The sequence below is a fragment of the Numida meleagris genome, chromosome 1 (genome assembly GCF_002078875.1).
Source record: "Numida meleagris isolate 19003 breed g44 Domestic line chromosome 1, NumMel1.0, whole genome shotgun sequence".
NCBI classification, from domain to species: Eukaryota; Metazoa; Chordata; class Aves; order Galliformes; family Numididae; genus Numida; species Numida meleagris.
In genome coordinates, this window is record NC_034409.1 from 115,812,944 (window position 1) to 115,829,580 (window position 16,637).

Sequence of the window (16,637 nt, forward strand, 5' to 3'; positions counted from 1 at the left end):
TCAAGAGATGTGTAGGTGTGGTAGTAAGGGATATGGTTAGTGGGGAAATATTGATGGTAAGTGAATGGTTGGACTGGATGACCTTGGAGGTCTTTTCTAACCTTGGTGATTCTATGATTCTATAATTCTTGAACAGCTCCAGGGACGGTGACTCCACCACCTCACTGGGCAGCCTGTTCCATCACTCTGAGAAGTTTTTCCAGATGTTCAACCTGAACAGCCCTTGGCACAACCTGAGGCCATTGCCTCTTGTCCTGCAGCTGTTACTCACCTGGGAGAAGAAGCCGACTCGCACCTCGCTACAACCTCCTTTCTAGGAGGAATTATAATTCCTTTCACTGAGAAACGACTTTATTTTTAGCAGCAGAAATATGCAAAAGCATTACCTAGAGAAGCTCAACTAATGTACAACGTTCTTACAGAAAGGTTAAGGACACCAAGTCCCCTGACTTCTTTCGGTCTCCCTAACAGATGACGGGTAGCACACAGGCACACCCGACCGCAGCCCGAAGAGGCGCTCCCAGGCAGCCCCGGGCCCCGCCAGCGGCACGATGACCCGCGCCCAGCGGCCCGGCGTGCTGCGCAGCAGGGGGCGGTCCGCGCGTGGTCGTTAGAGGCCGCCGGGAGCTGTCCGTTCAGCACCGCGGCCGGGACAGGTCGCCTCTCCCCTCAGGAGCGCCTTCGCGACCTCACTTTGCTTTTGCCAAAAAAAAAAAAAAAACCACCACCACCGTATTATTTTTCATTTTTTAACAAATCGCACCTCTCGCAGCTCGATCCCGCTCCCCCTCGCCCTCCCTCGGCCGTGCTCGCCCCCCGCGCCCGTGCAGGGCGGGATGAGCCGCCGAGCGGCCCGGTCCCGCAGTGGCGCCGCGGGGCGGCAGCCAACCAGGAGGCCGCATGCAAATGAGGGCGGCGCTCTCCCCGGCGGCCGGGAGGCGCGGCGGCCGCCCGGTTGCCATGGCAACGCGCGGCGGCCGTGCCCCCGGGCTGCTCGCGGGGAGACCCCCCGCGGGGCGGGCACCCGCGTGACGGCGGAGCCCCGCGCCGGGCGGGCCCGGGCGGCGGCGACGGGGAGCGGCGGGAGCCGGCCATGCCAGTGCTCGCCGGCGGTGCTGAGTCAGAAGCAGGTATCCCGAAAGCCCCCTCTGATGAGCGGCGCCCCGGGGCCATGGAGGAGCTGGAGCACACCTGTCCGCAGCCGCGCCTGGTGAGTGCGGCCCGCGGGCGGGTCCGTGCGTGGGGGCAGCGTCGGCGCGAGGAGGGACTGGGCGGCGGAGGGCAGGGACAGCCTGCCTTGTGCCTTCTTCCCGCTACCTCACGGCTCGGGCCGCCTTCATCTTGCCCTTGCTCGCTCTTTGTCGTTTCGCTGACTTTGGGAAAGGCAGCGACAGCTGAGCGCGAGTTCTGGTCCTTTTCCGAAAGCGAAGAAGAAAAACGATAATGCAAAATCTCCCGTTAAAAAAAAAAAAAAAAAAAGGGGAACGAAGAACGCCGCGATGGGGTGGGCACTGCCGGAGCGCCGTTCCGCGGCCTCAGCGCGGGTACCGCGGCCGTGGCGCTGGGGCAGGGCAGGCCGCGGCGGCGCCGGGCTGACCCGGCTCCTGCAGCGCCCACAGCGCCGCCCGACCGGGAAGCGCCCCGGGGCCGCGGGCGTGAGGGAGCGCCCCAAGGATGCGCCGTGCTGTGCTGTGCTGCGCTGCGCTGCGTTGTGCTGCGCTGTGCTGTGCTGTGCTGTGCTGTGCTGTGCTGCGCTGTGCTGTGCTGTGCTGTGCTGCGCTGCGTTGTGCTGCGCTGTGCTGTGCTGTCTTGCGCGGGGGGCGACGCGCGGCCCCTCGGTTTGTGCGGCCCCGGACAGTCCCGAGCCTGGGAGCTGCCTCTTTTCACGTGGTAATGCGAAGTATTGGAGCGTTTTCTTGCTTTTTGCTGAAACCTTTTTTTATTCCTCCTCTCCGCGTGGCGGTAGTGAAAGTAATACCTATGCACACACGGAGAGGCAGGAGGCAGACGGACGGACAGCACCAAGAGGTGGAAGTGTGTGACTGATGCAACAGCTGAGCGTGGAAATCAGATCGTTCAGCACCAGGATTCAGTCACGGTCCTAATTAACACATATTTAAGCATCAGACTTTGGTAATTAACTTCAGTGCTATATTTGAATTAGTTGACACCGTTCTAAGGTGACAAGAAATAGCAACAGTCATTGGAGTTGACCTAAATTAATGTTTCCTACTTGCTAGTGCTACAATTAGAACCAGCTTTAAAGAAAACCCTTACTTTGTTCAAGGGATGTCTTTGGAGCTGTGTTGATAGGGCAGGTTAGCTCACGTGTGGTTTCTGCTGCATGCTCGTACACGCTGCCCAAGATTTCTCTGTCAAAAGCTCAGGTGTAACACCCGTTTGAATAGATTACTACGTGCAGTCTGACACTTTAAAAGATTTTAAAGGAAGCAGTGACAACATCATGCCAGTGTTTATGGTATCACTGACTCTGGTATAATTCTGTGGAAATTCAGGTGACAGCTGGAGTACATGAACAGAACGGGGACTCATTACGATGTTTTAGATCTTCGTGAGTACTGGTAAATTCATAATGGACAGTGGAAACATTCTGAATAAAGATTATGGAAAACGTGTCCTTATGAAGTGTTATATTGACAGCCAGTTGATCTGCCTTGTCTTCTGAAGGCCATTGTAGTATAATGCAATCTCCCTCTCTTGATTAGGATATAAGGAATGTTATAGACAAGTGCAGTCAAGTTTCCCTTTAGATAGCTATGTCTTGAGAAGATTTCAGAGCTGGTGTCCTGAAGGGTCACTCACAACTCAACAGATGCTTTAGTAACATGGGCTTTGAAGCTCCTGCCAGACCGTTTTAAATATTTTCATTGCCTTTTCTGATCCCCCTCCAGCATGTGCACAGGTGGATCACTGAACAAGTCACTTACTTCATTAGTATAACTGAAAGAGGAGGTCTAAGTTACAGTCTTTGTATTATCCTGCTATGCTGGACCACAGGATGGTACCTCAGAATGATACCACTGTAGTATTTACAGACAGCATTTTGATACTACTCTTTGGTTGTTTGTTATACAGCTCTAAAATGATCAGGGCCTTCAAGTTCTTAGTACAGGCTCATTTTTAGGGAGCTATTTTTGTTAAGGAAAAAGATTTCAAAATATGAAAAGGGGGTTAGTTTTTTTCTGAAACAGCTGTTGTTGTCATCCTGTTTGTTAAAAAAGGAATTATTTAAGCCTTACAACTGTGAATATTTTTAATGGATATCTGTCAGTAGATCCTCTGATTTTAGGCTGTGCAGTCTGCTAGCTTGGCAGGAAGTGTCACAGCAGGATTAAGGAAAACCCCTGTATCCTTCGGTGAGCAGGAAAACAGGGCACATTGAAGGCAAATTTCAGTTAAGTTTCAATGTGTATTGAAAGCTGATGATTTCAGTGCACAGTACTGTGGTGATATAAATTGCCGTAATTTTTTCCCAAGATGGTCTTTGGGTTTTCTTAACCAACTAACATCAATTAGCATTCTTGCTTCAGTCAGTTGCCCTGATCCATCTCTCACTCAGTCTTTGCCACCTTTATGTTCTCAACTTCCATGTTTCCCAATGCTAGAAAAACTCTCTTAGAGTGGCACACATACCTAAGCCTCAATAAACAGAGAGACAAATGAGTTAGAGCCTCAGTTTTTGTCCAAAATGGTAATTTTAGCAGTATCTTAGTCAAGAAAAAACACAAATAGATTTTCACCAATCCTAGCTTGCACAGTTTGGCTTTTAACCAGTTCTTGTCTAGACCAAACTTCTGGGTTGGACCACCTTTCAATCTACCACTGTCCCACTGTCCCATCTTTTTTTTTTTTTTTTTTTGGGGTAAGCATTGCTTCTCCTGCTTAGACCTCCAAATATCCATGGTTTGGTCAAAGGGATCTTCATTGTTTTAAATGGGTAAACACTGCCGCTGGTCATATCATGACATGCATTCAAGAGATGGCAGTTCCCCCACATAGTGTTCAACAAGTTGCAGACAGCTGGTGAGCTCTGGATCTCAGCTGGAGAATCCTGTTATGATTTGCCTGTGTCTGCCTGTGCTGAAAAGGCCCATAGGTGAGACAAGCTCTTAGTTTAATGTGATGGCAGAGATACCAAGGGAGGAAATAGAAGAGAAGAAGTAGAAAATCTTGTGAAGCAATTTGCCTTTTTTTTTTTTTTAATTTATTTAAATCCTTTGGGATCATGAGTTTGACTTTGGTTCCAGAAGAAACTCTACATGGGCAGCTTACTGAAGGGTCAGAGTTCACCTTGTGAATTGCCAATCAACTTGAAATAAAGAAAAAGACATTGCAACACCACACTTTGTTCAGGAAGACTATTCCAAATAATGTCTTCGACAAAAAAAAAAAAAAAGAAAAGAAAGAAACAATGGCAATTTATAAGTACAGTGCTGCAAATAAAGCAAAACTGAATACACATCGAAACTTACCCAGAAACAAACTTCAAAATGTACTGCTTGGCCACATCTTTCCTTTAAGGGTACTGAGGGCTTCTTTTCCACATATTTCAGGTCTCTGTCATTCAGTGTAGGCCTCAGAACATCTGGAAAAGCGCTGCTGGGACCCGACTTACAATGCGTTATTTTCAAAATTGGCTGAAGCCCTTAGGGTTAGGTCAGTTGATGGGAATGAAGTACCTTGAAATGTCTATTTCCATAGCAGTACCTAGCTCATTGTGCTTTGAGTCTAACGAGAGGTAATGCTTGAGTCAGGAATGCAGGCTTTTCTGCAACACGCGGTGAAAGTTAGGCACAGCTTAAGGAATCCTAAGAAACCTGATAACCACCTAATTAGCCAAGATGAACTGAAGGGGAGAAGAGGGTATAGGCAGTTTGGCCTATGTGTACAGGGATGTTGCTGAGTACAGGGCCAGCAAGGAATTAAGCAACTGTTTTCATTACTTTAAAGTCTATCTGCATGATGACCTGAAGAAGCAGGTAGGTGGCTTTTGCTGTGTCTGCTCTTTCCTTGGCAGTGTAGTCTCAAGAACACCAGGCTGTTCTGGGAATCACAGTTCTGTGACATCCATACCACCACAGGAAGCTATTCTCAGGCATCTCAAGCTGAAGCCGGATCCCATTTGCCTGTGCAGCAAGTAATGTCAGTGCCCTGTGTGGAAATACTGCACTAGTTTTTTTCTATCTAACATCATTGCAAGGGCAGAGAGACTAGTTGGAGACTTCGGACCTATCCATATGGCAGATAAAACATGTTCTGCCAAGGCACTGTAAGTGTCAGGGCTATCTGAGGTTCACCCTGGCAATCCCAGCAACTGCGCCCGAACCCGAGCTTCCTTTTGCTGCCTTGCCTTGAGATTCAGAGGCTACAAGCTCTTATGAATTAGGAGGACTTAGGCACCAGTTACCCTGGGGCCATATAATCTGTAATAATTTGGAAAATGAGATTTAGGAACATTTGAAGAACACAGATTTCATGTAATTTGAGGTATCAGCTGCTTTAGTCATTTATTTTATTTTGTGATTTGTTTTAGAAGAAATGACAGCATGATGAAGGCAGCATTAGCCTCCTCTAGATGCTCTTCCTATTCCTGCTGTTAAGCAATCAATTGTTAAGCATAAAACCTGAAAAAAAATTGCAAGAAACTTGTTCATGTCTTGGCTTTCTATATTTTCATCCCTGGATACCTTACCTCCTTCTTATTTGCAGACAGTGTTTTGAGAGGGTCTGATGTACCCTGACCTTTCATGTCTTACTAACATATATATGCAATTTTAACCAGAGGAGCTAATGCAAAATTTAGGGGCTTTTATTGTGGTTACAAAGCATCCCATGCATTTACTCTCTCTCATCTGATGTTATGACTTAGGGGGTCTGCCATCTGTTTACTTCAAATTGGAACTAAGCATAAATATATATGTGAAAAGCTTGACATCTGAGAAACCCAAAATGACTTTTATTTGACCAGATACCTTTTAGTTCCTTTACAAGTTTTGTTTCCGCTCTGGCTTAATTTTAGTTTTCATGAATGTTGGCTATTACAGAAAAGCATGAACTCTTAAAAAATGCCCAGTGTAGTTTGTACTTGGGACATGTAGCAATCTTTGCCACAGTTAACAAATAAATAAAAATTTGCCTGCAGGCACCAGAAATCTGTTGTAATTTGCTTTTGCCGCATCAAAGGACACACATTTGGTATACATTCCTAAATGCCACAGTCTGTGCAAAAACATATTGCAATGTTGATCAGATACACAGCACTACAGATACGCTTTTTTGCAGAATTCATAAATGACCCATAAACACAGCACGGGGAGCAAACACTACATCCTGTGTATTGTATTCCTTGTTTGCAAATACTTATCTGCAATGCAATTTTAGAAGAAGCTTTATTGGGAGAATGTTACCGAGCTCTTAAACTATGCTGTTGTTGCTACTGTGGAGGTTTGTGAAATGTCTTTAAAAATGATTCAAAAAACGTTGTAAATAGATTATCTCTACTCACTCCCCAAAAGCATATACAAAATTATGACATGATAAATACATAACATGTAAGAAGACACCCAGTAAGCAATACAGACACAGGAACTACATGTAGCCAATAACCACACATTTAGGGTCGTGCACAGACAGCGCAGCTGGAACTGTCTTTGTTTGTGTGTGCTTACTTTGTTCCCAGGTAGTCTGCCTGCTTTTCCTGCATGCGTGTAGACAGGAGGCAAAAGGTGAAAAAACTCTTGTGAGAAGCACCAGATAAGTAAGTCAGAGGTCTGTTACGACAGTGCACTTCCTAGTGGGAATTAGTTCATCCCAGGGTGCTCTTGTGTTCCAGTTGGGGAGCTGCAGAGAATACTTGCCTCATGCTGGGGAACATTTTTTTTTTCTTTATGCTTCAACATAGCTCTATTTTGAATAATGATTTATATAAAAAAAAAGCTATCCTACATCTGACATGAAATAATTGATAGATGTTAAGTACTTTTATGTAGAAACACAAGTAGAGATTGAATACTGCGCCAAGTTCTCCCAGAATCTCAGCTACAGCTGAACTGACTTCAGCAGATTAACTCTTGCCTACAGTAAACCTGAAGTTAGGTCCTTTTAGGCAGACATCAGGTACATACACTAATGTAGGTGACTAAAGAAACAGGTATTAGAAGTTAAAAAAATATGAACCAACATCAGCAGTTTCTGGATTGGTCAATAAACCACAGAGTGGCATTGGAGCAGAGCTTGCACGTTTTGGGTCTGTTGCACCTGCTGTTCAGATTTCAATTGCAAATGCATGACGGACCATTGGGTTCTGCAGTCTGGTTCCAGTGTCCTCCTTTTATGATGGCATCTTTAGGCTGCAGTTTGGTAGTGAGGGCTTTGCTGATGGAGCTGTATGCTTCCTTGTCCTGAAATGTTGCATATCCCTCCTCCTGTCATGGACCCCTGACAGCCTGAGTCTCTGTCAAACAAGGCAATGGGATCGAGGCTCACAGACAGCACGCTGCCTTAGCTTCAGTTTGTTCTTTCAGTACCTGGGTCACTTGTATGCAGCGCTCCTTCCGGGTGTGCTGGCAGAAAGGGGACAGATCTGTGAATTGCAGAGGCTCTTGTTTCTTTTCCGGGTAGCGTTCATGTAGATGGAGGTGCTTTGTGATTCGCCTGAGCTCTGCTTAACTTGGGATGCATCCTACCTCTGCAAGGGATTTTATTTCTGAATATTGTGTTCCAGTTTGGTCCAAAGTTATGGTTGTCATGCAGGAATCTTGTCACAAAATTATTTCTCCTTTTGCAAAGATTAGACTAGAATATTGCTGTGTTAGTTTCATCATCTATGAAACATATTTACATCAGTGTGCTTCTTGAGAAGGCAGTGGAAGCTTTTTTTCCTGCTATTATTCAATTTCTAATTTGTAATTACATCTTGCATTTAATCATGACTGACTTAGTACTAATGACAAGCAAAGTATAATTGAAGATAAAGCACCAGAAAAAGCAACTGGGAATAAGGCAATTTGGAATGCTTGCAAACAGAGTTGTTTTTTTTTTAAGTTATTATTCTTGTTAGGTTAGTTTGTCCTACTTTTTGTTACATCCACCTCTCTGAGTCAGTAGAATTGCTGGAGAATAAGCTAGGTTTTTTTCTGTTTCATGCATTAATGCTGGAGCTATTTCTTTGTGAAAAGTTTACTTCAGGGCACCTACCAATAACATTCAGTTATGACTGTCTGGGCCAAGGTTACTAAAGGTAATACATACACCAGACGACGGGATTTTCATTTTCTGTACTGTTCACTCCCTGAATGTCTAGGAGAAGCCCTAGGTAGGAAGTCCTTCCACTTGCAGAGGGCGTTTATACTTCAGAAACTCCAGGTGTATTTTTAGTTCCTCCTAAAGAGTTACAGTAACATTTTGCTCTTAGCAAATGTTCCTTAAAACCCATGTCAGCCTTTCCTGCTCTGTAGTTACTGTTTGCTAACATCAGGAGCAGGTTCCCAAAATAATTCTTTCTTCATATGAGTAGGCCTTACCCATGTGACTTGTTCCAGTGAAATCACTTATTTGTTTTAAATACTGCCTCAGAGATAGAAGGAGATTGCAGCATCATACCTCCCACAGAATTTGCCTGCCAGTTTAGTTGGTTTATAAGCACAGGCCCTATAAAGCACAGCTCTGTGAAGCTTTCCCTGTCTAGCCATACTGGTTCAAGACCCAAAACGTGCTTAGACCTTTGTTGGTGGCAAAATCCTTGGTGACGTAGAAGAGTTCTCTCCATCAAGAGAACGATGTTTTTGTCTGTTATGTGGTAAGCAAGGTAGTGTAGCTGTGTAAATAAAAATACATTTTTTTAAAGTATAGTTCCTTCTATTTACATAAGTTGCAGGCAATTACCCTGCAGACAGAGCTACAGTGACAGATACAGTATTGTGTAGATGGCTCTACATTTGCCCATTGTCAATATTTCTGTCTTCCTCGCTGCTATGTGGGAGAAGAAAATAAAAAGAAATACAGAAAACAGTAACACAACTAGTTATTCCTCATACAGACTGTAAACAAAATAAAGGGTGTAGAGGTGCTCTCTCCTTTCACTGTCTCCTAAGTTATACCTGGGGGCTGCGAAGATACTGTATGCAAATGAAGCTGTCTGAGGCATTTACTTGGAAGCCCCTCTTTTCCTGTCTTTCCATCTTTTTATTTACTGGAGTTGATTGAACTTCATTCAGTTCTTGTGCAAACGTGTGAGACACTTTAAACTTGTCACCAAATGGATCACTTCTGGTATACACGGATTACTTGATACCTTGTTTTCACATCCATTTGCTTTTAGGAATTCAATTTTTAATTATAATTCAGTGCAGCGTCTTCATTTCCAGGAAACATGAGCTGCACTGCAAAAGTTTTTTGTTGGTTTTTTTTTTTTAACATTCATAGAAGTAAATATCACTAAGGAATCCCCATTTCACAATGATTTCTCCATTTATGACATGTAACAGGTTGTCTCTAGACTCCACAAATTAATATTACAGTGATGACGTGGCATTTGGAGTGCTTAAATGAAAGTATTATCAGGTGCTGGTATCAGGTGCTTATGTCATCAGATAGCCTCCAAGTGTGAGCACCATGTAAATAATTTTCTATTCCAATCTATTAAAGCACTACAGTCATAGAATCATGAAATGATCACAGAATGGCTTGGGTTGGAAGGGAGCTCAAAGCCCACCCTGCCCCAACCCCCCAGGCTGCCCAGGGCCCCATCCAACCTGGCCTTGAGCACTTTCAGGGATGGGGCACCACAGCTTCTCTGGGCAGCCTGTGCCAGTGCCTTACCTTGCTCTGAGTAAAGAATTTCTTCCTAACATCTAACCTAAATCTCCCTTCTTTTAGTTTAAAGCCATTCCCCCTTGTCACTAGTAGACCATGTAAAAAGTCAGTCCCCATCCTACTTATAAGCTCCCTTTCTAGAAAATGGAAGAGTTATTGGCTTGAACAGTGTATAAACCACCTTGCGGTTAACAGAGAAGGGCAACAAAAATAAACAAAGCTGTGGACCAGCTGTACAAGGAACAAATAATACTGTTATTTAATCAGGGTAAAATTAGTCTGGGAAAAAAGTGACCGAGAGGAGAAAAGAGAGAGAAATCATGAAGTAACTGAAATCACAAGAGACACGGAATAGGTGACTGTGGATGATTTCCAGTGCAAGAATATAAAACAATACAAGCAAAAGGCAGGTGCTGAGCAAGCAAAAGGAGATAAGTTGCCAGTGAGCTCACACTGAGGCTGCAGAGTACCCTGCTACGGTATGATGCAGATCTCAGAAGCTTATCTTGGTCCAAAATATGAGGGTAATTTGACTTGCTTGGGCTAATTGCAAAATGAAAATGCCCAGAAAATGATGAAGACATGGATGAAGAAAAAAGCCTATCAGAAGAAGTCAGAAGTACATTCATCAAACCATCTGATTATTAATAGAACTGAAGCAAACTTCTGAAAGTACTTTAATGGATTAACCAAAATGAAAAGGCTGCTATATAGATTATCCGTTCTCTCTGTTCCAGTTATTACTTACAAGAAATTGGAAAGATATGAGTACTTATATAAAAGCGGAAAGGCGCTTGATAATTTATTTCTGGTTTTTGATCACTTCTTGAAATATTTTGTCTTACACTGTTGCAGACAAACCAAATGATCTTATCTTACTCATAAGATGTTCTTGTTAAGCTCTGTGACATCTTTTCTAGGCCAAAGAAAATGGAATAGTATTGCATATACTAACTGGAAACTATTGCTGTATTTGACTTGATCTGTCAGCATGCAGTATTTATCCATTTCTCTGTTTATGCATTCTGTCTTTGATAGAATTTTGCTGATATTAACCTGCTGTATTTAATGCATTTTCTTATCCAGGGACTGCAAGGTTACAGAGTAACTGAAGTATTGGCAAGTCTGGGTCTAAGCCCTTGGCCATGAAGTGAGCTTTAACGATGAGTGTTTACCAAAACTGGATTGAAGGGAAGCTAATAGAGGTTGTTCTCCATTTAGCGGAGACTGAGAAAAAAACCTTGGTGTCATAAAGGTGTTTAAATGGACAAAAAGCCCCACTGCGTTTGCCTGGAAAAAAAAATCTCGCTGTGAACCAGGCCTATTTTCTTCAAATAATCTCTAAGGAAACAGCCTCTGCCAAGCTAGGATCTGATTACCAGTTGCAGGCCTCAGACCATAGCCATTATTGTTTTAACATTTCTACCTTCCTCTTTATCTCAGCACGAACCTGGCTGTATGGGCTGTTGTGCAACTTGACCTTGCTTGGAGATAAAAAGACAGGTTAGCACTCAGGGATCACAAAGACAGAAGCAAAAAGACAGTATTTAGAAAATAAAGAAGGGAGCTCACACTATATGATTACGTGTAATTCTCTGTGCTGTGCTACGTGGGTGGCCAGTTGAATAGTTCATTTCTGTGAGACCCAGGCAGAAATGTGGGGTTTGGCATAGTTTCTCCTTCTTTAACCTTGTCTGTGCATGGAAGCTGTGATTTTCATCACCAACATATTAATGCGACCTCAGATGATTTCCGGCAGTATTCGATCTCAGGAAAAAAGGGAAGGAAAAATGGAAGGAAATATGTACATATATATATATATATAAAGGTGGAGTGCTTTGGGGAAACGAAACAAATAGTATATCCTAAAGTAGGAAGAGTAGAAAGTGATTCTTAGAGCTCACTTTTTACTGTTGTTTTTCTACTCTCCTCTGACCTTTCCATGCAACAAGACAGTAAGCACAGAGGTCAGCAGCAATTAAGCCCTGCATGTCTTTGGGTTTAAACATGTCAGGGACACTAAAGAAAATAAATGCTCAGTGATTAAGTGTTCAGTATCTAAAAGGTAAAAAAAGTGTAAATAAACAGGGAGAGATTCTGTTACTATCAACAGATCAAATTTATAATGGCAGCTGTGCATTGCATAAATGGTCACTGTCAAAACCAAACCAGTGGTGCAAGGCTGTGGGGTCCCAGCTAAATCATGGTGGAAGCAAAGTAAATAACAACTCATCTCACAGAAACAGAGCAACCCAAAACTCAGCTAGTGGTAGCTTGTTGTTTCTGTGATTCCAGAGAGATTTCAAGCCAAGAGTAGGGGAAGCATGTTTTTTTTCATATCAGACCATATGGCAAATAATAAATACCTGATATTCTTACTGCCAAGAACTTCCTACATAGGCATGAACAGAAAAAGTAATGTCTGTAGCAGGGTTTCCTGACAGATGACACCATGTCATTCTTCACACATCCTCACTCTCTCACTCTTATCTTTAATTTATAAGCTCTTCAGACCCTTGTCGTGCTCTGATGGCAGTTAGAGCATTTTAGTCCTATTACAGAACATGTCAGAAAAGAGGAGGGAATTGCAGCTCAGATAGCTCTGGCTAGGTGGTACTTCTGGTTGCAGTCTTGGCTTTATTTTGAATGGCTCCTCAAAATTGTCTAAGATTCTGATTAAAGACACAGCAAAACAACACATGGTCCCAGTCATCTGTACTGGTGTTTTGTCAGTTGGAAGAACAGGTACTAGTGAGGAGTTGGCCCATTTGGAGTATTCTAGATTCCAATTAGCTTTTCCAGCTATTATTTACACATAGCAAAACACATCTTGTTAACCTGGGCCTTCAGACTTGTTGAGACCAAACCACAGATGGACCTGCTAGGACCTATAGCCATCAGACCTGCTTTTACCCTGCAAACAGAACAGTTCTGTACCTGCTCTTACCTCAGAATGCTAGAGCTTCTCAGCTGAGACAATGAGTTAGGTTACACAGTGTATTTGGAACGCTTTATCTTCTTCGTCATTTTACCTTGTGTGAATTGTATTTGCTGAAGGGTGACCAAAAAGCACAAGTCCCTAGGGAATGCACCAGGATTAAGTCTGGTTAGAGCATTCTGACACAGTTCAATGGTTCTTTTTTGACTACCTGATGGCAAAACAAATTGACTTTGTGTTTTTCCCCCTTCCAGACTCTGACAGCACCTGCCCCATTTGCAGATGAAACAAGCTGTCAGTGCCGAGCGCCCCATGAGAAGCTAACCATTGCACAAGCCCGCCTGGGAACACCAGGTATGTGTACATCAGCAGGACCATGGGTGCTCTCAAAGCACAAGCTCTCCCTTACAGATATGTATCAATACTCGCCTTTGCCTTCTGTTGGGAAGCAGAGAAGCCAGTCTGATATCTGGTGCTATCAGGTAATGGGGAAGAAACCAGTGACTAAAGGACCTTCATTTTTTGCTAGAGAAAGAAACAGAGAAAACATTTCAAGTTAGAGATGGATGTTTTCATGGATGCTTGCAGGTTGGTCAGAAGAAAGGCTTGCCAGCCCACTCCAGACAGCCTGAAAATTATGTTGTGTAGCGGCTACCACTGGAATTTCTTTCACTGATACTCTTGTTGACCACATAAAAACCTTAAGTGGCCTTAATTAAAGACTGTTTGCCCTTTATAAAGAAGACATGTTTAATTTGTGAGCTCTCTCTGAACATTTTTTCCAGGCTTACCTCTGTAATTGGGCTGGGAAAACAGAATACTTTCACAGAAAGTCCCAAATAAACATTTCAGCCCCACTGAATTCCAAGAGTATCTTTTTTAAAAAAAAAGCCTTTGCATGCTTACTCTACACACTTAAAATAAGCTTCTAGAGTACGTAAGCTGATACACTGTAGAGGAGTAAATACCAGCTTTCTAGTCAGTTGTTCAAGGTATTATGTGGTCCCATATTTTCATGGACCCCTGGGTGTCCTGACAGTAGAGAGATCTCTCTATAGCACTGAAGCACATTCCATGAACATTAGGGCTCTGTTTTTCTTGTCTCTGCTGTCCTTTTACTTGGAGGTGACTTCTCTATGGCACAGGTGTCAGGCCAGTCATTTGGTAAAGTATGTTTTATCTTTTCTGCCTAAAGGCTGTTGCTGAAGATTTCATACAGGAAAAGTTATACAGGTGATAGCAGGTGTAAGATTAAAAAAAAAAAAAAAAGATAGGTTCATTAATAAGAGGGAAGTATGAAAAAAGGGCAGTGAAGTGCTTATGTGGAAGAGGTGAGCTATGGGGGAAAAAAGTCACAAACCAGAAGGGGGAAAATGTGAAGCAATAGTAAAAAGCAAGGAAAAAAATTCAAAAAATCCAGAAGACAGAACTGTCTAGAAAGGCAGAGGGAAAAGAACGAGACATATGGTAGAACTCTGAATGAGACAGGAAGATGACATTTTTGCTAAATTAGAATACAGGGATGATGGATGATAATAAATAGGCTAAGTTTGAGAGAAAACAGCAGAGTACAGAGAAGAAGAAGCAATAAGAAGGATAAAACTCTGCAAGTTCACCCACGGAGAATTTTGAATATCAGAACTGGAGCAGATATTCACAATGATCTTATCTGGGAACAAAAACCTGTTCAGCTGAATTAAGTGAAACTTGTTTGGGGTCTGTAAAATCACTGTTGTGTTTCTTTCTCCACAGTTGACAGACCTGTCAGAGTGTATGCAGATGGGATATTTGACCTCTTCCACTCTGGCCATGCTAGAGCTCTTATGCAAGCCAAAACTCTATTCCCAAATAGCTACTTATTAGTAGGAGGTAAGATCAGAGTAATTTATTGCACTGCATTTTTGCTTCTGTGCTTCAGCATTAGAGGTATTGCTGTGCTCTCACCCCCAGCTGTTAATGCACTATGACTCTGAATGCTACTTTTCACTCTGGGGGCTTTCTGTGGGTGATTTGCCTTGACTTGCATCTTACAATTGCGTCAATTAAAGTAAAAGTCAAATTCTGCCCTCAGCAGCACAGGCACAATTCCCATTCTAGTTAAAGCAGGTGTCTGCGTGACTCTGAGCTTAGAATAGCTCCACATGAATAATTTACCTTTTTCAGTTATTCGCTTAAAATTGTTCAAAGATGGAGATGAGTGAATGAGATCAGCCACTCATTTATTTCTGGCTCTTCAGTCCCTCTGCCAGTCAGGCACAGCCCACGTCCTCTGGCTGCTGGGTCAGTACTGTGTGTGCAAGCCCAATCTTCAACATCAGCAGAGAAGCTGAATCTAGCCCGTTATCATTGTAGACCTAAATGTAGATCATGACTTGAACGTATTTTTCAGCTCACAAGTGTCTCCAGGCAATTTACATTCTTTTCAGCTTTTTCCACTAATTCCTCCTTCTTTGCTGTGTGGCTTGCTAACAGATGCTCAGCAGTTGGCATATGCCAGAGAAGTCACTGGAGAGTGGCTGTTTCCTGCCCAGTTGGCTGTGCAAACACTGCTCTCGTGAGGCCCCAAGAACATGCATTTCATTTCCAGTTTCCCTGCACCTTTGAGTTTGAGATACGTCTCAGAAATATTGCACAACAACATTCAGCTGCTCAGACGTCTACAGAAATGATAATAAAGAGAATGAACGCAACCTTCAGATACTTTCTAAGATATATTATAATGCATCTTTGTTCCAAATCAGTTAGAAGGGGGGAGGTTAAAGAGGTAGAAGAAAAGCAAAATCTCCTTTTAAACATAATCTTCAGTTTTACTGTTTAGTTTATGAACGGTGACAATTCAGAGGAAGCTTCCTGGGAGGGAAATGTTCCTTCCCTTTGTTAAGAAGGAAAAATTTAGGACTCTTGTTTGCCTCTTGATCCAGATAGCTTACAGAGAAACAAGTGGAGGTGCAAAAGTGTGAAGCTTAAAAAATGAAAGTTACATAGGTATTGGTTTTGGTTTTAAAAAAGAAGAGAGGTGAAATGGTTGTGTCACAGATCAGGGAAGGAGCTCTGGGGCAAAAATCTAGCTTTGCTGAATTTCATGGCATAGCTCCACTTTGCCCTTTGGTTCTGGAGTGGAAAACAAAGCAGCCAGCGCTCATTAGTACCTTTTCACAGCAATGCAGTGCCTTAGCATGTTTAAAGAATGGGTACTTTTCCACATCCACATACAGTTTGTGCTGCAAAAGCACTGGTATCACGTGTGTTGATGCGCATCACAACCAATTCCTTTTATTTCTTACTGTGAGAACAATTATTTGGAGTTAAGATGTTTTTGATAGACATTTATACCTTCCCAAATCACTCATTAGAGCAGGATGATGGCAACAAAAGAAAATACAGACAGACTGTGTCTGCACTCTATATGAACAAATAGTACTCAAAAATTGAAATCTCATCTTTCTACAAAATTCAAGCAAAAATTACTATTTTCCAGTCATTTCAGTAGACCCTTTCTTCCAGGAGAGGGTAGCTCTAAGATTACATGAAGTTTGTAAATAAATATAAATGCAGTCTCAGAAGGGAATCTTTCTACTGCAAATGCTTTTTCTCCATTAAATTTCTTGTCAGCAGGCATGAAAAAAATGATATAATAAGAGAGAGTAGCATTTAGCTAGCTGAAATACATACATATATTATTATCTGACTTTGAATTTTGCCTGAACTCCAGGGCTATTTACATTTTTCCTACTTTAAAGGTCCTTAATGGCCATACATCAAGAACATCCATTTTAAATCTCAAAAAAAGCTTAATTTTTGCCAGAGCCTCGTCTGATAGGTTGACATTTTCAAATTAGAAAGAAGTAGCTGCTGTAGGGCTGCT

General features: G+C 42.8%; 1 protein-coding gene across 4 annotated transcripts in view; it reads left to right on the forward strand.

The window, feature by feature from the left end:
- The window catches only part of PCYT1B (phosphate cytidylyltransferase 1, choline, beta), a 46,254-nt gene that overhangs the window by 11,089 nt on the left and 18,528 nt on the right, over nucleotides 1-16,637 (forward strand). For 2 of the 4 annotated variants that reach the window (XM_021408470.1, XM_021408469.1), the window contains exons 3-4: nucleotides 13,027-13,126; nucleotides 14,525-14,641. In XM_021408470.1, the coding sequence (XP_021264145.1) occupies nucleotides 13,027-13,126; nucleotides 14,525-14,641 (217 nt within the window). Of the gene's footprint in view, nucleotides 1-1,015; nucleotides 1,211-13,026; nucleotides 13,127-14,524; nucleotides 14,642-16,637 lie in introns of those variants that run through there. The other 2 variants (XM_021408461.1, XM_021408477.1) reach the window with 2 other exon arrangements.